We start from the raw sequence: 24,465 nt of genomic DNA, 5'->3' as shown, positions 1-24,465 counted from the left end.
GGATTTAGTAGTACTGCATATTTGTATGTACAGGTCCTCAACATCCTGTCACAGTTTTACTCTGTAAGTTCACACTTTAACACCAGGCCTTAGATGTTTCTGATGGAAATGTACGTCTTTTGATGATTTGCTACAAGCCTGCTACGTTTCCCTCGCCTTCCTTTTCTTTCCTTTTTGTGAAACTAAAGGAGACAAGCCCTTTGATGCATGCAAAGTTTATCAAAAGGTTCTAAAGCGCCTAATTATTCATCAGTGTTTCTTAGCGTTATGTTTTTGACATTATAACACTCAAACAAAACTGTAAATGTGACAATTACCAGAAGAGGTTAAACCTAAAAACCCATTTTCTCACATGGAGAGTTGTTGTCCCTGACTACACTAAGTTTTTGTCTTGCTAAATGAATAAACTGTAATAGCAGTAGCAGTAGTCCTTGATGTGTGAGATTCTCATGAAATGCCCTGCTGAGTATATCAAGCTGTCAGTTCACCCAGATGAAGGCTTAGCTACATTTTTTTTATTTGCATAGAGAGAAGAGCATATTTTTCATCTTTTTTATTCAGCTTCATGGCAAGCTGTTTAAACATTCACTCTATTCATACAACCATATATATGAAATAAAACTACTTACACACCTTATACTTAAAAAAACAAAAAACAATGGCGTGAAAGAGCAGTGAGAGTGAGTAAAAACAGTGACTGGAAGGACACAGACCCATTAATGAGCCTAAACTCTTTCTAAAGCTCCGTAAAGCCGAGGATTTGGGTGATAGTTCTCTGTAGGTCCATCTCCATAAGAGACCTATTTCACATTGTCAAATTGTTCTCTCATTGCCATTTCATATATCATTATTGTCAATTATTAGCCCCTAAATAATATAGGACCTTTCTCAGTCACTCAGAATAAGATCCAACAGGCACTCTGCAGATTGACAGAATCTGCATAGTGCCTGTTGGATCTAATTCATGAATATAAACATATACAAATATTTACTTTAAATGCAAATTAGCTTATATATCAGGTGTGCAAGGACAAACAAAGTTTATTATAATGAAACATGTGAGCATGCTGTTCATGCCAGAGTATTACCCACAGATCTGATGGACAGGCGCCTACTTTTTTCACATCACATTGATGTTGGGGACGCAAGATATCACAGTTTCTGGATATCAGTTTTCCACAAGCAGCCAAATGAAAGCTGTTGAGTGTTGAAGAGTTGAGTTTAATTTTAGTTCTGTTGGTGCGCTCAGATTCAGTTCTTATTCATTTTAGGTATAGATGGTACTTTAAACAACTTACAGCACTCACTCAATTAATAGCAAAGAGCAAATAAATGTCAAATGTGAATAATTTGTCACTTATTAATCATCACATCTTTTGGTAACACTTCCTTATCAAGTACCTTTTATCAAATAATGTATAAGTCCTAACTAATAGCTTAATTGATTTATTCACTCACAATAAAGCCGTTATTACAACTTGTGAACCTTTTTCATACTTTTTAACTGGGAATAAAACATTTTTAATTTTAGCAAGCCATGTATCAGACACAGCATATACTGTCATGTAAACATTACATTTTATTTCCAGTGAAATATTATTTTTAAAACTAAAAACTGACATAGCCTTTCAACACTTCAATATGCAGCATTCCTCTGTTTTCACCGTAGAACCTGTAAACCATCTCTGTCCCTTCTTACAGCTTCCATTTTGTTTGTTTGTTTGTTTGTTTTGAGGAAGTGCAGGATTTCTTTCTCTTTATTGATTTATTTTATAATGGAGAGAAAGAGATGACTGAAAGAGCTGAAGAGATGTCACACACCAACAGTCCAGGACCGCATTTGTAAACACAGGGCGTTACTGTTACATGATGTTCGCCGCAGCCGCCGAGCCACCGGGATGCTCTCGACTCTGCTGGCTTCATCCAATTATGTGCATCCTCAGTCTGAGGACTAAGGAGATATGAGAGTTTATTATCGCTCAGTAACGAGAAAGCTGGAGAATTGTCAGACCCATTAAAAAGACAGGAGACGAGAAGTTTGCGCAGACTTTGAAAGCAACAGTTGTTAAATAAAACATGGACGATGTGGGCACCTTTCCGCAGCCCCCGCAGAGGCTCTTATCTGATTATTCTCGTCATAACCAGGTAGGTGTGAGGGGGAGGAGGAGGAGAAGAAGTAGCATCCTTATGCAAGACTACAGTCTCCCGGTGCAATCTCTCCGAGGGAGCCCGTAAGGGAGATACAGTGTGTGCAGAAGGGTCCCCACCCTGCCGACTCCCTGACGGCCCCGGTCCTCTCACTCCCCTTTCATTCCCCATTAATCCATGATGGTGCCAACATTAGCAGATGACTTGTTAACTAAACTTCACATTTTGGCCAAGAGGGACGTGGCTGAAGCAGTGGTGTTTGAATTAATAAGAGATTTAAGAGAATTTGGAATTTGAGTCCTCATCTGACGAAACCTAAGCTAATACGACGGAGGATAACTGTCTGTGTGAGGGAGGAAGAGGCTTTTAAAGGTTAAATAGTGCTGAAATTATGCTCTAAATGGCAGTGAGAGTTTTTCCAAACACATTTTTGATGCATTAAAGTGCTCCGTCCAACTCTTAATATACATGTGGAGCAATATCCTCCGTCCATTAACTGCAACACTCTCGGTATTGATCTGAGGAGGTTCAAGTTGAGTTCAGATAAACAAACACCTTATCAGGTGATATGTCAACTCTGGTAGCCACTGAAACAGCTGAAGTGCACTGCCTCCAGATATTTATTATATGACTAAACAAACGGAAAAGCACAGAGCGAGATGATGACTGTGCAGACCACTTCACAGACATCACTGTACTCACGCATTAATTGCATTCATTAACATAAGATATAACACGCGCAATCAGCCGAGTTACAGTTGGAGTGTTGGGGTATCAGTGCTGATCCTCACTAATCCATCCCTGACCTTATTCATAAACATTCTATTGCCTTTCAGCGTTTTGATCGAGCAAAAATTACATCAATAAAAAAAAGAAAAAGGAGGCAAACATGAGGAAGATCCTGAAGCACTCTGCTTAAAATGCATAGCAGTGCTCCTTTCTATATTTCAAGGACCGACCTATTTCATGCTATTAGCCTAAAGCAGGCTCCATGATGGAAGCCCAGTGGTTCATTCTCCCAGATATTATTCTCCCCTCCGTGATGCCGTGTGAGTTTAAGAGGCCTGCACATAGAGAGGTAAGTTCTAACACCATGAATAATGCACATTGTTTGCAGGGGAATCTGAAAGAGCAGTAGATATCAGATTCACACAACGCTCAATGACTCCAGGATACTGCCAGCATGAGTAAAATGCATACAAGCCCAATATGATATTCACAAACAATGGGTACCATCCCCTGATAGACATATCGAGCCTGATGCAGGCATATTTGATCATTTTCTGGATTCTGCATTAAAAGCTAATCATATTAATGAGGAAGATACTAAATTATAGAGAAGCGGTTAAGCTGAGAGGCCCAGACCAGGGAGATGGTGGCTTTTTGCCAGAACAGGCAGCCCTCTTTCATGACAACACTTAAACCTCATTAGATTGGCTCGAAAGGATCGTCTCACTACAAACTCCATTTCAAGCTAATTAAATTGATTCGTGAAATCAAACACAAAACATAAAAGAACAAAACATTAATACGCTGACAGCTATTTCATCATACTTTGTAATTGCTACAAGCAGGTTGAGTGTACACCTCTTTCCCTGCATAAAGGAAAACACTAAACCGCTGTAAAACAATCAATATCCAGCTGATTAATGGAAATGGCAACATGTGCCAACAGTTGTTACTAGTGCTGCAGAGAAAATATAATAATGTGAACTAACTAGAGATTTCTTTACTGATAGGAAGAATACATTCACAGTCTCATTATGGCTACAATGTAAAGCCTCTGTTTCAACAGAGCGTTGTTTATATGACGCCTCAGAAATTAAAGCCATGTCTGCAAGATACAATTTATCATTTCATATATCAGGATATGAAGGTCAGCACAGAGTAACCATCTCATGTTTATTAATGTTTACATTGTGGGAGTCCTCAAAAATGATATTCTGGTGTTGACCAGTGGTGATTTCAATGATTCATCTGAATGTGAATTGACTAGTTGATATTAATATTACTCCTCCAGATACACACCTTTATAATGAGGTGTGTATCTGGCACTCTAATGAAACGGAGTCATCGCTAAGGCTATTGGTCACATCATGTGCCTTCACTGCTACGTTAAGTCTAAATATGTTCTGACAAAAGGAAATCATCAATCTTTTTTTTTTTAGTGACACCTGACAAGTCAAAATGTCTGAAATTTAAAAAAGTATGCAAGATCAAAGCTTTCCCAGAAATCTTAACAGTATGCAAAAACAATATATGTATTCAGGCAGTTAGTACACAAAGAAATTAATGCAGCTTTTGCACATTTTGTAATGACATGTGTCTTGGTAATGCTACAGGCAAAATACATTTGGACACAACAAAGCTAAAAAAAAAGAAAGAAAAAAGTTTGTCTAAAGTTTTAATCCCCACACTTTGTATTTTCCTTGATACTTCTGGAGCTGTCTCATCACCACCCACGGCTGCTTTTGATGTTTTTAGCCGCGAGCTGCTCCTCCATTACGTATGTGCACTGCATTGCGGGACAATGGTGTCCATCAACAGCACACTCCAAAATCATTTAGTATGCATACTGACATTTTTGAGCACACTTAATTTTGTCACTTTGTCAATGTGAATGCACAACATCCTCCAACCATGTTTAGAATTAGCATGCAGAGTGGGATGGTGATACAGCGTAAAAGTGGCCCAGGACTTATGATTGGAGTACCCTCCATAGTTAGGACTCGCTGACGTTCAACAAAAGATGACCTTTGTTGAGTCAAAAAAGAATTACCTTCATGGAGTTGGGGCGACCGTTGAAGGGCTGCGGCTCTGTGAAGAACTCCGTGTTGTGGTCCAGCCGTCCGTGACCTCCATACTGATCCTCATCTGAATCCAGCTTGATTTTGTATCTGACAAAGATTGACGTTAAGGCGCAATAGCAGTGGGAAACTAGATTATAAGATCTAAGACGTAAGAAGCACAGGAGCAGGTTTTATCACCAGTGCTTTTGGTGTTCAGACTTGGTTTAGCAGTGCTCAGCTGGTTTATATTCATTGAAATCCTCGCATCCATCAGCATTCATCTCCCCTTCGCAGCCCTACAAAGTGACAGAGCGGAGCCCTAACAGACAAAGAGAACGCTGCCTGAAATGAACATAAATACAAAAGTGATTCAGCCATGGCTCAGTCATCCTGCCTGCCTGTCTAATTTATCCACTTCACTGCATAAATAATGATTTAATCAAAAAGGTGATCCATATGACTGACAACAAATACACAGTCTCGAAAAACTATCCACTCATCTAGAACTTTCTCATGTTTAATTTTTTTGAATCACGGTGGTATAATTAAGCTTTTTTGACACCGATTAAGAAAAATAACTCATTCATGTCAAACTGAGAGCAAATCACTACAAGTGGACCTAAATCAAGTACAAAATAACATGTAAAAGACAAAGTGTTGGGGTTGATATTTTTGGAGGTGGTTTTAGAAGGTATCTCTGCATTTAGGTCTGATACTGAACCTACAAACTGCATCAACAATCTCTCCTATTTTCCTATATAAATACCATAAGTTGTATGTGGAATATACTGTATATGTCTTTACACACTGTAGAAAAAGCTTGAAGAATTCACTGTGAGTCAAAGCTGTAAACAATTAAACATTTCAGAGAGGGTGGTGGTTATTCGCTGCACTGAGTAACAATATAATAATAAGGCTGTAAGCAGCCTTTGATTATGTATCATAAAATGTGTGTATGTGTGTTGGAGTGGGTGGGGTGAAGGGCATAAGGGCAAGCGAATTCTCCTTGCCATCCGCAATGGTTCTAAAGAAGGATGCTCAGACACCGAAGAGCTGACTGATGGCAGGTTCCATAATAATGTTAAAGCAGTCTCATAAAATATGTGTTTTCTTGAGGAGAAACCAAGATGGAAAGACATTGCATGAAACATAAAGTGTAAATCCTGCTATATGCTACAGTGAGGGCTTCAGCATACATTCACCTTTGCACAAAAGTGCAGGAAATGGAGAAAATATTGACAACTTGTGTGATATCTAAATTGTTAGGAAAGAGCTCCAAAAGTCTCTCTGAAGAAACAAATAAAAACCCTCCTCCTTTCTTAAACTGCTTGACATCAGCACAGTTCCTTGGCAAAAAAAGGAGAAGATGGATGTCGGAGTCAGTTACAAGGTCGTTATTAATGTCAGAGTCAATATGGAAGACATTTTAAGAGCCCGATTTAAAATGCAAGTGCACTTTGACAAGTATGTACATAAACATATATTCTTAACTGAAACTACTCTCCAGGCAGTTTTCCTCTAGTTCTTAGTAGCCCACATGTACACCCTTATGCCCATGTATAATGTAATACCCATGAACATCTGCCCAGTGCATTATTTACTCCTGTCTCTAAGGGACAGGAGCTCTAAGGAATGGTACTGTAACAAACACCAGGAGAGATGAGCAGACATGTAAACAGTTCCCTAATTGGCTGGCTGAATAATCACCTAATCTCCCCATAGGCGATGTTGTGGAGCTCGAGTGCGATCCTCAAACACTGCCTTATTCTGCCCCAGAGCAAGGAAAATTCCGCTTTTGCTGCCTGCTTTGATAGTGATGATTCAAAAAGAAGTGCTGCTCTGTGCATTGTTTCTCCCGAGGAGAAGACCCCCCTCCTCCACATCTCTACGGCTCCGGTGTTTTATTGACAGAACAAACTCATTCTGCTCCGACGGCTGTACGATATATATCAGACGCGTATGGAAATATTCTCCCAGGGGTTATAAGGCTACTGGGAAACTGAGCATGTATGTGATTTGAAAGGTTAATCCTCCTAATACAAACAATAAAAACATTGACATTAACCAATTCTAACAGTGCATTGGATACATTTGTGCACTGTAAATATTTTCCAATAACTGATTTGGAGGGCAAGTAACAACGAAGAGCTCCTTCACACAGCTTGTTGTACATTTCCAGTCATGTGGATTGCATGTGCACTGTGAGAGTGCATGTCAGTGACACAGATCGCTCTGGAAATTAGGCATAGTTACAGTAATTCAGAGTTCCTTGGCAAACTTCTCTGCAAAGAAGCGAGAACCAGCACAAATTGGTAGTTGGAAGCTTTGAGCGATTACGTCTTTGTTAGTGGCTACAGATGGCGGCAACAACAGCTTGCAGTGCAGCTGTAAAGTATTGTAATCAATAAAGCCTTTGTGAATAAAGGGGAATGATTTAAGAACACAATCAATTTTGCCCAATGAGCAGAAAGAAAAGATGGCAGTGCAAAGCTTGATGATTAGAGCCATCGATGACCTGAAAACAATCTGGCCATGACCATGATTGCAGACCGAGCCACCACTTAGTTTCTCCATCAGCTTGTCGTTTTTCTCTGGCTTTATGAAAGTAATAGCAACCTGGTGTGGGTGAACAAGAGCTGAGCGGAATGTCTATGCACATCTGAAGAACGTGGCATGACCTGGCAAGCACTCTAAACGTCACGTCTTGCCCCCTCAGACTTGACTTATCCCGGCCTTTGGCCGAAACTTATATAAACTGATGTAAAGTGAGAACCCTTGAAGACTATTTTCTATTTTAAAATGTGGAAAATGTCTGTCACTTTGCATAAAGAGGATGACACCTAAAAGTGCTGTTTAACAGCCTTCAGCATAACTTTGTTATGTTATTGCTTATGCGTTGATTAGTTATGAAACACGTTTTTGGAGATCTAGACCGACCATTGTCATGCATTTTATAAAAAGAGATGAGCATCCTTAAATGCATTTTTACAGAAAAATAATAACCAAAAACATTATTCATCTAGATGGCTCAGGTGTCATAATAAGTAAAGTATTTCATACTCTACTATAAAACCTGTCTGTGGTCAAACTAATGGATGATTACAATATTGCCAAACGAAGCAAGAAGCACAAGCAATAACTGATCAGACATGTTTACATAAACCTTTGGGTTAGTCCAATTTATTTGGAAGATAAAACTAAGTGTAAAGAAGTTAAACGATGAATTAATAGTCCGTTGTTAACATCCATCACAGTTTAAACACCGATATCTTAGATGAACTTTGACCGACCACACTTGTCGTGTAGATTACCAACATTTTGGTAAAATTAGGGGTGTTTTTTGTATTTAGTTTCAGGTGAGGGATTTTATTGATTGGAGGGGGTGCCAATCATTTTGACAACTGATTAAAAACCAGCTGGAGTCCTTTGTGTGTTTGTCTGTCTGAACTGTTGAACTATAATATTAGTTGATGTGGCAAGAACACTTTCGAAAAATATACATATACAAATCTACACAAAAAATATTCAAGTTATGATAAACTATAATTTCCCTGTACTGCCTGAAATAAACGCAGCTCCTCTATTTGTCTACGGCCTTTGAACACGACAACATTTGGATTTCAGATTAAGCCTCCGGATTGATGAGGATGTTTGTGGATGCTATCTATCCGCAGAGAAAAGTAATGCAACTTTGTTTAAGCAATCCATCTTGATGTATCTTACAGCACGCTGTGGTAAAAAAAAAAAAAAAAGATGCATATTTTCCATTTTCAGAAACCTTATCTGGAACATTCTAGATAATATCAGAGTAAATGATTGTCACCCGTGCACAACTGGGTGTATTTTATTCTAGTTTGTTAGTGTCACAGCACCTGTAGTTGAATTATTCCAAACGGCATTCAAGGAACGGCTCAGACAGAAAAAGAGAATGATGACCTGACACAATCTCAACTGCCTATTGGCACAGTGTAAATCAAAGACCAATCTGCCCTGACAGGTACAGCTTTCATGACGGGATCCAACTGGGATTTCAAATACTCTAACCAGCCAGATAAAGCCCAGTGCCTGAAGAATGTGTCCACCACGAGTGGAGAGAAAATAATAAAAATAAAAAAAAACACTGATGGTTTGAGTGCCTGTCGAAAAGCTCACGTTGACTGCATTTTAATGGCCAACATTTTGGGCTTCACTTTCTCTCTCGTTTCTTGTGGAAAGACATAAAAACACATTCAGAAGAGGACAATGAGAAGCAAAAGAGAGGCTTGTCTAAAAATATGAAGAGGCCAAAGAGTCACTGTGAATCCAACTAAGGCCCGGTACTCAGGGATGATGACTATATTGCAGCTGAGTTGTTATTTATCTCAAAGTTAAGGAAGCAGACTCTCAGTTTTACATTGTACCGCAGACACTAAAAGCAGCAGCTATTTAGCTGTAACACATCTGAACTGCATCGAAGCATAAATAGTTATTTTCATCATAATATTGTCAACTATTATTTCTGTATAATTAATACAGAAGTATTATGCAGAACTAGATACATTTTCAAACATTTCTGCAACAAGGCAACATTCGTAGAAGTAAATTAACTATTAAAAAGATATAACAAGCAAATAGAGAAACCAGCTTGAGATCCATCAAGACCAGCAGGCAGTCACGGGACTCACGACTGACGTGACAAAATGACGACGTTTACTTTTAGTTTTGCATTAGACACAAACAGCAGTATCCTGGACAAAGGTCCGGTATTTGTTTGACACCTCCACCTCCCCTCCCACCTCTCTATAGTTTGCAGTTGCTCTGACCGTCTAATCATGAATTGGATGAGTTTACGCCGGCGTTAGATGAAAGCCACGTGCGGTGGTATCAGACGCAGAAGGGCGCTGGTCAGGAGTCGGGAGTGAGACTGGGTTGAAATAACCCCCTGTATTGGATCCATTTTCAGTGGTTCACAGACTGGTCAGCTGCATCCAGCCATCATTTCCAGATACAGCATGGTGTGGGGCTCCTCTGTGACATCCCTGACCCTCACAGGTAGAAGAAAGTTTAAGTATATGACAGCTGAGTGTAATGAAAAACCACTTTTGGACTCTTTGAGCTTGTCTTGTTTACCTCCTCTGCCTCTGAGTGGCACTTTCATCTGTCTTCTCTCCTAATTGGATCCTCTGCACACATTCCCATCGGAGGATCTGCATCTCCTCATACGCGCGGCACATTTACCTTCCTCACACACACAGCACATTTGCCTTTATGTGTTTACTGCCTCGCTGTATAATGACAGCCAGAGCTTTGCCCTCACATTTATTTGCATTTCCTCTCAACCCACCCGGTGTCTGAGGCCGCTCCTTAGACATCAAAAGAAGCACCAGGAGGAAAAGATGTGGTTCCATCTAAATGAAAATAAACCCTCAAAAACGGTGTTACAGACACTGTGCAGTACGGCTATTAGCGGTGTGCCCGAGATTCACCCCATCAAGGCAGAGCCGAGCACGCGAGGCAGAGAGGACAATTACTGCACATCAAACAAGCTAATAATTAACGCTTGACATTAAGGGATTAGGGGATACTTTTGTTGTTTTCTAATCAAATAAACTTGATTATTGTTCTGGCTCATGTTTTTTGTCTTTATCTTTTAACTTGTTGATTAACACTTGCAACAGAGATTCTTGTATTGTTTTTCATCCAGTGTTAAAATCATGCTACACAGGCTGTCTATGACATTATAACTTAGATATCTGTGTAACAGTATATAAAATAATAATTGCCTGATAATGTAATAACCAGGCAAAATGCAATGAGATTCTTTTCCCTTAATCCTTTAAAAGATTTGAAGCTTAATAAGACATACTGCTTGTTAATAATATAATTTATTACATTTTGATAGTGTTGTATTATTTTATTCTAATGCATCACCGTATCTATCTTAAAGAAACAAAAAACAAATGCAGAAATCAGAGGAACAACTGCTGTTTAACAGCCTTGTCATCAAACAATCGAATCATCATCATTTTAAGATTTAATTGCTCATGTGCAGTGATTTGAACGGCAGGCATCCAGAGAAAACTAACAAACTCTGTCAGCGTTTTGGCTCGCCATTACCTTATTTAAGGCATAGTTGAAAAAGCAACACGGCTTCGTATCCGTGTGGCAAACTGTTGGCGGTGGCTTCCCCAGAAGAGAGTGATGTCCGTTATAATAAATACAAATCTGTCAGCTTACAGTCCCCCTTCACATCCCTGATCATTAAGCCTGCTGTAATCACAACTGTGGAACTCATTAAATTCCTCTGTGCTGCTCGCTGGGAAGACAGACAGCCAAATACTGCTAAAGAGAGCGCTTTCTGAATCACTGGGCTCTGCTTTTATTTCTCTGTAATAGCATAACAACAACACCATAAACAACTGATATATATTACTCCCAACAGCGACTGCTAATATTACATCACAAAAGTATTAGCCTCAGAGAATACTGACATTAAAATCACAGGTCTTTATAAATCACATGTACTTAAGACTGACACTGTTTAGATCCCTGATCCACTTTCCATGAACATGGCTACTGTGACAGGGTTGGCGCTCCAGATCCGCAGCTGAAAATAGTCCCCAACCAATGCGACATATGTTAAAAACTAAAGAGGAAATTCCTTTATAGAAAATAATTTATCCTTTAAAACAAACAACTATATATTCATTGCCTGTTTTTCAAGATTAATATTTTCAGTCGACACAAATGGGCAGTGAAAGTAGGAAAGTATTTAAAGACGGACTAATGAGCTATTTGTTTTGGTCTATTCATGGGGTTTGTTGTTAGAACAAGAATAAGAAATATAAAAAAAAACAGAATATTGCTTTAAATCTATACTAATGACACTGTATTGTTGGCAAGTCCAGCTGATCTGATGAGAATGTGGATACCGTTTTAGACAATACTGTCATGAAGTGTCGGACAAGCGGAAATTGGGACTTCTTGGTGGCGATAGATGAAAGGTTACAAGATAACCAGAGTTGATAAGATGTATCCACTGAGGACCATGAATGTACCAAAAGTCTTATCTCACTCTGGCCCAAAGTGCTGCACCCACATATGCCTTCCCAAAAAGTGTGAATGTGCACATGGATCATGTCATTTTCATCTTTCCATTTATGTCTCCTTTTAACAAACATGCACTGCCTCTGCTGAAATATCTACATTTAGTGGTTTTGTGAAGCCCAAAAGATTAGTCATGTTGTTGTTTGAAAGAAGTAGGTAACAATGACATCATTACTCTGAGAAGCAGTGCGAGTGTGCACTGTGGCTCGACAGAGGAAAGCCGATATCTAAAGATTTGAGAGGAACATGCATTGACGTGACAGATGAGACCTTAAAGGATACCTTCCTGGAGCTTCTGCAGCCACCCTGTAGTCCTGGAAGCTCTTACTTGTGTGGAAGTTAAAGATAAAGACCACGTGTCCCCTGTCAAACACAATGACCTTGTCCTCTTCATGCTTGGCGCTGACAAAGGCCTGGAGGGGAAAAAGGAGAGAGACAGTGGGTGAGAGAGGGAAAAAAAGCTAATAAAATATTTCCTCATGAATAGTCATTACCTTTCTCATCTTGGATTTAGAGAGTTATAATGGGGCACATTATATCAGTGGACTACACATTTCTAAATAGGCTGAGCAACATTCCCACATCACATTTCAGGTGGCACTCATCAGCAGAACGCATCGGCCCAGGATAGTGCGAGGCACACGCTGTCAGCATTAGACAGCTGCACATGATAAAGCCACCAATCTCCTGTGGAGCGAGCTACTGTTAATGTGTCATTAGCAGAGATTATCAATGTCATCCAAGCCCCTATTTTTAGTGTCTTGGTCGCCAAGCCAATTTTCAGGGCAGCATATTCACGGCTGAACAAGAAGATAAGCACCCCTGCAACTGGACCGGCAGAGAGGATGGAGGTTAAGGAGTGAGGAGAAAGTCTTTTACTAAGTCTACGGGAGAAGTCCACACATTTGGAGCAATGCCAAGCTTCTCTGGCTGCCTGTAACCGCTTTAACGCAGGAAAAGAAACATAACCTTTATTGTTCACGTTGCGACCCGATGAACAAGTACAGTGGACTTATTCTCACTTATAAATAAATAAATATAAATGCAATCAACAGACTTGGCGGTGATCATAAAATTATTGTGATTATATTCAGAATCTGTTGTTGGAAAAATACAAATTATTATCTAACCTATAATTTGTGTGCGGCAAGAAAAACACCTCCCTTACATAGTTTCCACATTAAGCCTAAGAGTGTGTTAAGTTTCTGTTTCTGTCTCTGCAAGCAGCAGCAATCTGACCAGAATCAACACTTTTGAAAGAGACTCAGCCAGACAATGAGAGCAGTAGACCCCTTTGTGACGTCAGCAATAAAACTATCATTCAAATGCATAATTTCCACAAACTGTGACCCTCCTCATCGCTGCTTTTATCAACTGGAACATAAGTAAAGCCAGCTGCAGGTTATTGTTTGTTTTTTTGTAAATTGTATTTTAACGTTGGTTTAAGCCTTGGCAAATCTTTGTTTTGTATCGGCGGAGACAAGATACATTGGAAATACATATAAAGACGTCACCCTCTGCTAAATATGAGGTGAAGAATAATGTTTTATGTACTAGGGAATGCTATGTGACCGAATAATATAGAGTAATATCCAATGACATTAATTTAGAAGATGATCTTTTAAATGCAAACGAAAATCGGAACGTTGGGATACACAGCCTACTTTTACCACGACAAAATAAGATAGATTAAAGTTGCATAACCAGTAAATTAAAATCTTCTTATGGAAAACTGTAATGATTTGAATCCCAGTTAAGTAATGCTGGAATAAGTAGAACACAGACTACTCCGGATGCCACCGTCTGCTTGCTCGTGTGTACTGGTTTATTTACATTTCATCACAGAGGATCACCTCAAGTGATGCTATCTCTGCGCTAACTGGAGCTTCAGCTCATGTCCAGAGTTTGGCCTTTTGAAGCTCACAGCTGCACTTCTTCAAAGAGGAGTGCACAAATCACACTTTTAGACAGAGTCCCTGCATGTTTCCTTTTTGCACTCAGTTCACTTGCACCTGGGACAACAGGAAGAGTTGCTGGCAGATCCTCTTCTGCTTCTCATTTAAACTACAAAACGCCCTTGGAAGCTCCCACCACAGAGATATATTGAACCCAGCTATAGACTATTCCCTCTAAGCATGATTACCTTGGCAATGTCATTGAAAAGCTGTACAGAGGATTCAGTCTCATCTAGTTATTACAGCAGAAACTCGGAGAAGTTATTGCCATTATGTGTGAGTGATGTTCTACAAAGTCTTTTGGTGATATTGCATCAATCCCTGAATAAGCCATTTTTGTCTACGCTGCTTCCGAGAACTGTCTGAGACCGGAGCGCAGGGTCAGCTACAGACACTGATTTATTATCTATGGCTTCAGTCTGGTTTAGGTTTTACATAATGGCTATTTTGATTCATGTGTCTACTTTGACTCCACCTCTTCCCTCTTGTCACTTTTAGTCTTCCGCTCTTTTTAACACCAGTCGCACAGACAATTTAAGGGGTCATGCTCTGTCTGTGTAGTGTCTGCTCATCATTAGATACAGGGCTGACCCCTTTTAAAAGGTTTTGGAGTAGGCCTCCATGTGCCTTGATTCAGACTTGACTCCACATAGACCTGGTCTTGGAACTAACTTGGACTTAATTAAAGGCCCCAGTCCAATTGTGTACATTGAACAGCAGATACAATGCTAGTATTTGGTTCAAAATTTCTTAAATTGTAAAAAGAAAAAAAAAAAAAAAAGAATCAGTGGATGTGACAGCTTTTGAATATTTTTTTCTTCTTTTACGATTTTTTTTTCTCAATTTAGAGGCAAAAAAATCTTTGTTAAAAATCTTGATAACATTCTGTAAAAAACTTTTTAATGATCACAGAATAATCATTTTGCAGCTTAATATTAAAACAGAACTTTATCTCACGTGTGACCAAAAACATTATTTCATGTTAAAAGCAAAAAAAAAAAAGATATATAATTACGTGCACATCCACTCTGGCTTTTCATAAGATTCATCTTCTGCCGAAATTTGGTGTTTTGCTCAAGGACACTTTAAAAGATTAAGTTCAATGTATCTGTAATAAAGCCCAATATTCAGGAATTGTCCTGGTTATGAATGGTCCACCTGTTACCCTGCTGCCCAGAGCTTTACGCATAATGACAACCTTAAGGCTGTTATTATATAATCTAAGAGAATACTTTTACACATGATTTGAGGTAATAAATCAAAAGAAAGAACAAAATTAGACGATGTCTTGAATAATAATTGTAGAGCTGTCATCTACTACATGGTTTCACATATTGAAGGCACAGGAAAAGCCAAGAAAAACAGCACCAATGTGTAGCAGGTCAGCACTGGTGCCAAATGTATGCATCCTCCCTGCCAGTAGAATCCTTTGGGATCAGCATTCCCTCCCATTCCCCCCCACAAAGGAGCTCAGAAATCAGCTAGGCTCTGCTTTTCCTTTGCCTCACCTCCAACGCTCCGTTTCATCCGGTTGTAAAGGGTGTAAGAGGTTCCACCAAGTTTAAACAGACTTCTGATTGATAGACCAATATACAGAAATTATACTTGTGAACCAGACATGTCTCTAATTATGCCCTCTGATACATGTTCTCCTCTGCTGCATTTGTCTGTCTGTCTGTCAAGGAGAAATACCCAGGCCAGAGTGTAACGCAGCAAGGTGAAGTAGCTCTAATCTGACGACTGATTCCTGGGAATGTGAGGGAGGGTATTTTTGAATCAATTACACAGACTCCCTTCTAATCCCTGTCAATTTAGCCACACTCTCCATTTGCATTATCCCATTACTTTGCTACCGGCCCCCGAAGAGAAAAACATAATTTTTACTCTCTCGTGGGCTTCAAATGTAGGCAAAGAGAGAGGCTGCAGGATGAGAGTGAAATCTATTTCTGTTCACCTTGACAGCAGTCAGAGAAACAGGACATCTTCAAAATGAACTCTCCTTATGGTGCATTTATCACCACCTGCCTGACTACTCCAATGTGTAAAGAAGAAAACTGTAAAGGTGTTTAAAGGGGGTGGCTTTGGAAATACATTCATTCTTGAAACACATCTTTGATTAAACAGCTAAATCATTAATGCCCAATATGCTTGTACACTGGATGTTAATAAATATTCTGTATGTTACTAAAGAATGGTGCTGTGACATTATATTGTCATGTGATTTTGTCATTGAGAGTGTCTGCACAATGCCTACTGTACAGTGAGCGTGTGATGTCCTTACAGGTGGGGCAGCCAGCCAGCCGTACTTGTCTTCTGCACGGTTCATGTCCCGGTCAAAGGCGTAGAGCTGAAAGTAGCGCAGCTGATCCATCTCCAATAGGTTAAACTGCCGCCGGGCATAGTGGTAACTCTGATTGTTCCCCTCTCTAGGGAAATCCAGCCACTCAGGATGGCCAAACTCATTCCCTGCAACACAGAGTGCATTATTAAAGAACGAACATAATGAAGGAAAAAGGCACAGAGTCTCTGTGAATTAGCATACTGTAACGTGCCGCTATGTGAGGTTCTTTTTCAGGTTTTGTGCAATTTTTTAACAAGACAAAAGAAGACAGATCAAAGCGACCAGAGTCAGCGACAGTCTGCGACCTTCGTATAACCCCAGCAGAGGTTAGTACTTTCCATATTAAAACAGAACCACAATGCTCCTGCAACGTTTTCACCATCTACACTGTGCCAACCTTCCTGTCACCCGGGGCCGTGCCCTTTCATGAATAAAACTTGAAATAAAAATAAAAACACGCCAACACAAGTGAAAACATTGCAAATAAATCCCAAAGCTTTCATGAGTCTCACTTCTTCAACAAATTTATGCAAAAATAATTCACCAGGATATATTTATGTATTATTTCTCCATAACGCAGAACTTCTCATTTATCTGACACAAATAAGCTTAAAAAAAGAGAGGAAATTCTCCTGGAGATCTCGCTGCATCACACAGTTGATTAATTCACATTTATTAAAGCATTAACTTAATTTCTGAATTATTCTGCAGCATCACAACAACCAGAACTACTGCACTTTTCATCTAACTACTCAGGAAGATTGTTCATTTTCCTTAACATCTTTTTAATTGAGAGGGAAAGCCAGCAAGGTCTAGAATAAAAAACTTCAGACTAACAGCATCCATGAAGAGTCTCACAGTCCAGATGCAAAGCTGAACATACTGACGAAGTGTAGGAAACAGCGCTCTTGTTGCTACAATGCTGTCAAGCCCGGAGATGAGATAATGAATCCGTCATCAGATGTCAGCACAACATCATAAAACAACAGCCAGGATAATTGAATTCCTGGCAAAGGAAGAAATGCACAGACAAGAGACAGAGTAAGATGCATGACAAGAAGAAGAAGAAGAAGAAGAAGAAGAAGAAGAAGTAGAAGAAGAATACAGGCTAGTTGTTTGTGGTGCCAAGAGCCCCCACCTCCTCAAGAAAAAATAAAAATCAGAGTGATGGGATGAAGTGGAACAGACAGGGGCTGACAGCAGATTCTAATGAAATACATTATGTAGGTGTTAAAGAAGTAGCAAACAATAAGGCATGGACTGCCAACAGAACAAGCCCACTGCAGCACTTGCCTAAGAATTAGGGCAGCAAAGACAAACACAGTGAGGGAAGGAGAGAAAGGACAAAAAGAGAGAGAGAGAGAAAAAGAGAGAAAGAGAGAGAGAGAGAGCCTTTTCTTGTGACATCTGCATGAATAACAAGCCTCCTACACATCTGAACTTGAAATGTAAAGGAGAAAATTACATCTCAGACTTATAACACTGGCAGTCAAAGGAAGATTTTATTTCCTGCACTCCAACAAGAAGAATGTGTAAACTCAGATTCTTGGTGCATCTGAAATTCCTGTATTGATATTTCACATGCAAATAACCTCATCAAGCAAACAAAGACACAAACACACACAACATACATATAAAAAACCCTGGCAACCATCTTGTGATGCGATCATAACAGCTGCAACTCCAAATTGAGCCAAGGGCATAAAGTGGGAGGGCAAATGGCCCCTTCCCAGTTCCTGCCCCCTTACTTCCGGTGTCCTTGCAGGTCTTCAAACTTGACCTTGACTTTGAGGTGAACTACACATCTGTAAAGTTTCCTGACCGCATCTTGCACGATTTTAACTTTATTGCCATTACTAAAAAAGCCCTGCGTGGCTGTCACAGTTGGTAACTATAAATATGCTTAACTGTGAAATCTTTACTTTTAATAGCCAATACAGCATTCATTAAGCAAATCAAAGTGAAACTGTAGACTGTGTCACTGGAGCTAATTTGTTGTATAATCAACTCGAATTTCAACTGACAAAGTTTAACATTTGTTCTTTTTTCTTTCTTTCTTTAATCACACTGAGCTCACGATCATCACGGTGGCCCCACATCAACACAGTGCCTTTAAACATGAATGCTACTTTTCTTAATAAATCAATAACACCATATCTAAATTTAACGAGATATGAGGTTGCAAATAAGTTTGAATGAAATCCTGAGAAAATTCTTAAGAACAGCAAACTGTGTGGCTGTGGGATGAAAAGTTCTGTAATGATGGTGCATCAGCATAGGTCATAAGGTCAGCAAAAACAAAATTTGTTTTTGAGTTTCTTGACCATTTAAAGGTTGGCCTTACCATAGCGCAAGAGAGAAGGTCAAAGGATCACCAGAATTATAACATTTGTGGCCATTCATTTTTGAAGTGGAAGTTATAACAAAAATTCCTTTGAGCAAGGAAAACCACATTGAAGAAACAGCACATTGCTGTGGCTTGAAGTGAGAACTTATTTTCCTGAAAATACAGCATAGTGTACTGTGTATAAATTGTGCTTTGGATGACTTTCGCATCCATTTGGTGTGATCATCTTGTTTATTTGGTTGAATAAGATCATCAGCTGATGTAATGTACATTTTTTTTTCAGACGGGTTTCATTCTACATTCCTCGAAATAATCGCTCTGCAATTTTACAGACTGAAGACAAATCCCCACTTCCTGGCAGGACTGAAGACAATGCCTTCTTGTCCTTACCATTCTGGGATGTAGGTGAGACTTTGTGTCTAAGTCTGTGTCTAGGACCTAGCACATTTTTCATCTTCGATTGTCTAAAGAAAACAAGTGTGTGTTAAGGCATCATGGCAGACATCTCTTAAGGTTTCAGGCTTCCAGTTCTGACTGAGCAGTTTTTGTATCTGCCTTAGCAACACAAACAAGCAAATTTCACCATGGATGTTACAGCCGCTGAGGGCCGTGTCAAAGCCCTGGCCACAAGTCGGCAGTTGATATGTCTGGTAGGCATGACTGCCCTCGAGCAAAAAGACGATGAGGTTCTCGATAGTGCTCTGCTGCCACTAGAGGGAACGTCCAAAGTATCATCTCCCCAGCGTACTCAGAGCCTCAAGGAAGAAATAGCCCAATTCAAGAGCCTTCCTCAGCGGTCATCATTCTCCCTCTCTTCTCAACAATGACACCACTTTACAGCTCAACACATTTTGAACAAAACAAATGTTGAATTGTTTAGTTACTAATGTGTATTGACCTGAATGCCTTATAGTGAGCAATACAATGTACTGTTAGATATTAGCCAGAATGAATTATGTGGAAATGACTCAGCTGACAGGCAGCACTGTGATGGACAACCTCATGCACTGGAGAAAATTGTTGCAGGCCATGGTGCACCAGGCCCAATCGGCCAACCTGGATCCTGACAGGGACAAACGGGTGTGTGAAGAACTGATAAGAACTGTTGTGCAGACTGAACATACAAGATGCAGATGCACAGTCCACCATATTGAGCTTTATGGCTCTATCAGCATGCTTATCATGCATCAAAGTCTCTCTGCAGTAGCCTGACTTCTCAAACTAAGAAATCCAGTCTCCTTCACTGGAGATTAATAGAAACACAGTTAAAAGAACTGTATTTCTTATTTCTAACTTTCTTAATAGGCAATTTGGTTTTTTTCCACATCTGTGCTTTGCACTGGGTACCAGGAATTAGGAGACTTACTATGTGACAGTTTTACAGTCTTGATAGACTGCTTGTTTTATACGACCTCTACATTTTGGCCTGTGCAGACATATCCCTTCCTGCCTGATATATTGCATTTTAGGCTACAGTCAATCAGAATTTAATGCACACGATAGAGTCTGGTTGTCCCCTTTCCTCCATTTTACCCCATAAACAGGAGTGGAGTGGTAGATTGTTGGTGGTTGACTAGCTCTGTAGGCTTATGGGGTGAGCACAGTTAGAGGGCATTACTTGGAGTTGCAACAATGCTACACTAAAGTACGTAAGGGCAACCCCAAAGGGTTGATTAAGCTCATTCTGATTGGCCGAACACACACACATGCACCGTACAAAGAATGGGGAAAATGAACTAAGCCTATATAGCTTGATTATCTCCACTTGTAATAACAGAAATAGATCACCATAACATAAATTGTTACTGAAGAAAACTAGATAGTGTCAACATTCTCAACCCACTTATGAATCGGAGGATTGTGCAGAAAGAAAGATGTCAAGGACATGCTACAATTTGACCAACTTCCTTCAAGAAAAGAAACATGTTTCCTTTCTTTCTCTTTTTACAAAGGCAGTCACAGCAAGCATAACATTCTGTGGATTCAGGTAGCATTCAGGTGATATCAAGAACTGTCAAGAGGATGCCATGGCATAAAAGAAAACACTGTCCTAGAGGCTCGCCCCTTTAAGTAGCACCTAAAGGAAGAAGCCCCCTTGATGAACTCATTCTCAAGTAGAAAAAAAAACCACATTCAGATACTCTTTCTCTGTTCGGCATCAATATGTGATGTTCGATGCATAACTTACTATTTCTGTCCTCCCTCTGTCTGGCTCAAAAACATCTACAGTACTTTTGAGTTCCTTCATTTCCCAGAATGACTTTCGACATGTTCTCTGTGTTGCATAGGGTACATATAGTTGGTGTGCGTGAGAGCAACCACTGTAGTATTAAACATGTCATGGGGAAGAATAAGTGAGAGATGGATCAATGTATGTAATGCAAAGGTCAGACAGCAAAAGGTTGTCATGCTTCACATTCCACAGAAAACAGATCCATGAAGACCCGAGCTACACACGCATTACATATAATAATACATTAATTCCATGAAACACTCTCTTTCTAAGCAGGTTCTGGGGATGCAGTGTATTGATATTGGAATACTAAATGTGCTTGATTTATGTGTGTGCTGTTGATGGACTCTGTAGTCCTAAAAAGCAATGCACAAAGGGAAATGTTGGAGTAACTCACAGCCGCAAAATTGTTTAAACAAATTGTGGATGGTGATAAGTAAAAAAAGCTCCACGAAAATCTCACAAAACTGGAAAAGCGGTTTACTTTCTTTTGAAGTTTAATGAGCAGCAGTTTTTCCAAAGCTGAAGTTTGACTGACATCTGTCATTCCACATTGTGGAACGTCTCTGCGTAAATAAAATAAGTACTTTGATTTCTTCTTATAAGGGAAAAAAAACGTGTATGAAAAAACCTGTATATAGTGCATGCTGTATGCAATTAGTATGTCATTTGGCTTTAGCTTCTAGGGGCTCAGTTTTCCCAGACACATGATATTGTTGCACAGGGGTCTAAGAGGGCTGGAACAATCTGGAACGATCTGAAACCATCCGGAACTATCTGGAACGGAGTTATGGCACCTTCGATAGTATGTAAATAAATCTATATGGCAGTTTCATAAATAAGAGTAATGATAGTTGTAATGGAAAATTATATTAGTGTATGTTGGAAGTATATAGTGTAAAGGTTTTGAATGAAATGTACTATGATGTGAAGATTTTACTCTGTGTCTCTGTGTGATAGTATTACACTGCTCCTCATGCCCCTTCACCTCTTTGTCATTCATACCCCCACCCCTTGGCCTTCTCCCACCTCTGTCCTTCCTCCCCACCTGAGATTCATACCCACCTTTTGGTCTTCTTCCCCTCCTTTGTCTTCCTTCCTTCTCCTAAACATTCATGCACCCCTTTTGTTCTTCATACCCCCCCTCCATTACACATTCTTTGTCAGGAGATGCAAACTCAGAACTGAGCCTGGCCACCCCGGCTCCCATATATACAGGGGTGAGCAGCCTACTCGGGAGTGCAGTACTTTGCAGGCTCCCTGTGACTCTGTAAACTTCTGGCTCTTTCATGCAAATAAATAAAATACCGCAAGGACATTCATTTGTTATTTGAGCATTATTTCAACGCTCAATGAGACTCATCTCGGAACATAGATAGTATTAGTATAAATTGTGTATTAGTATAGTAAATTGTATTGGAATTTCCACCACATAGTGTGCTGAAGACTGGCGTTCAACAAAGTAATGTCACCCCACGCCCCCGCCCCCACACTTAACACACATCCCTTTTCCGTTCCGTCTTCAGTGGGTTCATGCAGACAGATGTCGATAAACTCGCAGTCACAGAATTTAACATTCAGAAGGATCTGGCTGGTGGAGTTGGTTTTTTCTGAAGCTCTCTCTTTTCTCACCTCGCTGCAAGGAGCAGCAGACTTTAGCCATCTCTTCTCTCTCACCTTTTCAAGCAGGCAGAGCTGCACTGACTTTCAACTCCTTGTCTCTCAGGTATGGCCTGCTAACTGAGCAGGCATACACAGAAGTTTTCTTTCACAGCAGGGACCTGAAAGACTCTGGTTAGATCAGGACGCACTGCTAACCCAGAGTAAACAACTTTAGCGCCAGCGGCTACAACAATGTCTGCAAGCTGAGTTTTCAAGCAACAAGGAAGTTTCCCTCCATGGACCTAGTATTGTAACTGGGTCTAGTCTAGCACAGACTTCGCCAAAATTGATGTGTTAGTTATGCTTCACACAGACACAGGGTCTTGCATGCACACTTATCATCTTTCTAACTAGCTGTATTGTCCAACACATATTACATTCAATAACATAAACTGTGAATTGGTTTTAAACACAGACATTCAGAATAAATCTCAAAACTATTGCACTAACTCTAACACTAACACTGTTATGACTGAACACGTGTTCATTCAAGACAAAGAGACCATGCGGCTGAGGTATTATTATTATTATTATTATTATTATGACTGAACACGTGTTCATTCAAGACAAAGAGACCATGCGGCTGAGGTCCCAGTGGCCATTTGTGATTCAGCCATCTTTGTAGTTTTACTTTGTAGTTAGCCATTTAGTTTTGTGGGCAATGCAGCCTCTGTCACCATTATGAACCCGGCACGCCATTCTTTGTCTCCCTCCCACACACGGACACAAACTTTAGTTACAGTTAATAATCTAAGTATTAATCAGAGTTCAAGATTGATACGTTTAGTAGATCTCATAAGACCATTTCATGGGAATTTATTGAGTGGCAATTATTTTCCTTTCGTTAAGAAACAATTACATTTAAATCAAAGTGATTTGATGTAAATTAAATAATATTATTCAATATAATTATTTGTAGTACTTATTATTACTTTGGATAGCAATTTTAATGGCTTTTTGAGCTACACTGCACCTTCATAGTTTTGTTGCCCTGTTATTATTGATATTTTTATTGATATGAATAATTATCTATGATATTTGCTATTAACCTGACCTGTTCACAAGCCTCCCTAACACTGTCTTGCCAGCTACACTGGATCTTAGGGTTTCCTGACCTTAACATCCTGTCCCTGCAGGCCAGACATTGGAATCCCTGCACTACAATTGATTGTTTTTCGGCTGTTAACTTGTTTGCTGTGGTGAAAAGAAAACTCTGATGTATGAGCCCATTTGGTCATGTTCATGTAGGAAAGTGAGAACACTGCTCTCTATGTCATTGACCAAAGTAATGCACTGAGACAAGCTGAATTCAAAAGCTAAACAGTTTTGCATCATCTGTGTGCTGATTATGGCAACAATGTTATCCAATGACACTGCAGCACAGGACGGCTCACTTCTGTCTGCCGTCTCCAACCTTCCGTTACAGTCTGAACTGCTGCTCATGACCATCTGTTTCTCTTTGTGTGAGCTTTTAGTGACTACTGCGGAAAATAAGTAAAGACTTCAGGCACCCGTGAACACAGTGTCACTTGCTGTTGGTCACTGAAATAAATTCTGTTTTGATTTTCTCCCACGGGCCCCATGTAGCGCTGATGATGCAGAATAGGTCAACAAAACTGTCCAATGAATGAGTTACCTGTCAGACCATGTTTACAACTCTTGCTTTGTTTGTAATAAGTCAGTGTGAACCCTAAATGGACTAGAACCAAAAGGAAACAATGGATCATTTTTGTTCTTTAGTTTAGACTGCGGGAACCGAACAGGCGTGAACACTGTCGGGGCAAAATAACGAGCATAAAAAGGAACTGCTACTCCACACTGCACTCGAGATATTTCAACGTGATGTGACTTCATCTACTGGCCCACACTTGACCTGCACACATAAGCCGCCACACAGCAAAATG

At 39.8% G+C, this 24,465-nt stretch overlaps 1 protein-coding gene across 1 annotated transcript in view; it reads right to left on the bottom strand.

Annotated features, from left to right (window-relative positions):
* gbe1b (glucan (1,4-alpha-), branching enzyme 1b) overlaps window positions 1–24,465 on the bottom strand; it is a 75,700-nt gene that overhangs the window by 5,341 nt on the left and 45,894 nt on the right. The window contains exons 13-15 of the mRNA XM_054598341.1: window positions 16,260–16,444; window positions 12,306–12,436; window positions 4,928–5,045 (exon numbers count right to left, since the gene is read on the bottom strand). Of these exons, the coding sequence (XP_054454316.1) occupies window positions 4,928–5,045; window positions 12,306–12,436; window positions 16,260–16,444 (434 nt within the window). The remainder of the gene's footprint in view (window positions 1–4,927; window positions 5,046–12,305; window positions 12,437–16,259; window positions 16,445–24,465) is intronic.

The sequence above is a fragment of the Anoplopoma fimbria genome, chromosome 1 (assembly GCF_027596085.1).
Source record: "Anoplopoma fimbria isolate UVic2021 breed Golden Eagle Sablefish chromosome 1, Afim_UVic_2022, whole genome shotgun sequence".
In the NCBI taxonomy this organism is placed as follows: Eukaryota; Metazoa; Chordata; class Actinopteri; order Perciformes; family Anoplopomatidae; genus Anoplopoma; species Anoplopoma fimbria.
This window is presented reverse-complemented; position numbering and strand designations above follow the sequence as displayed.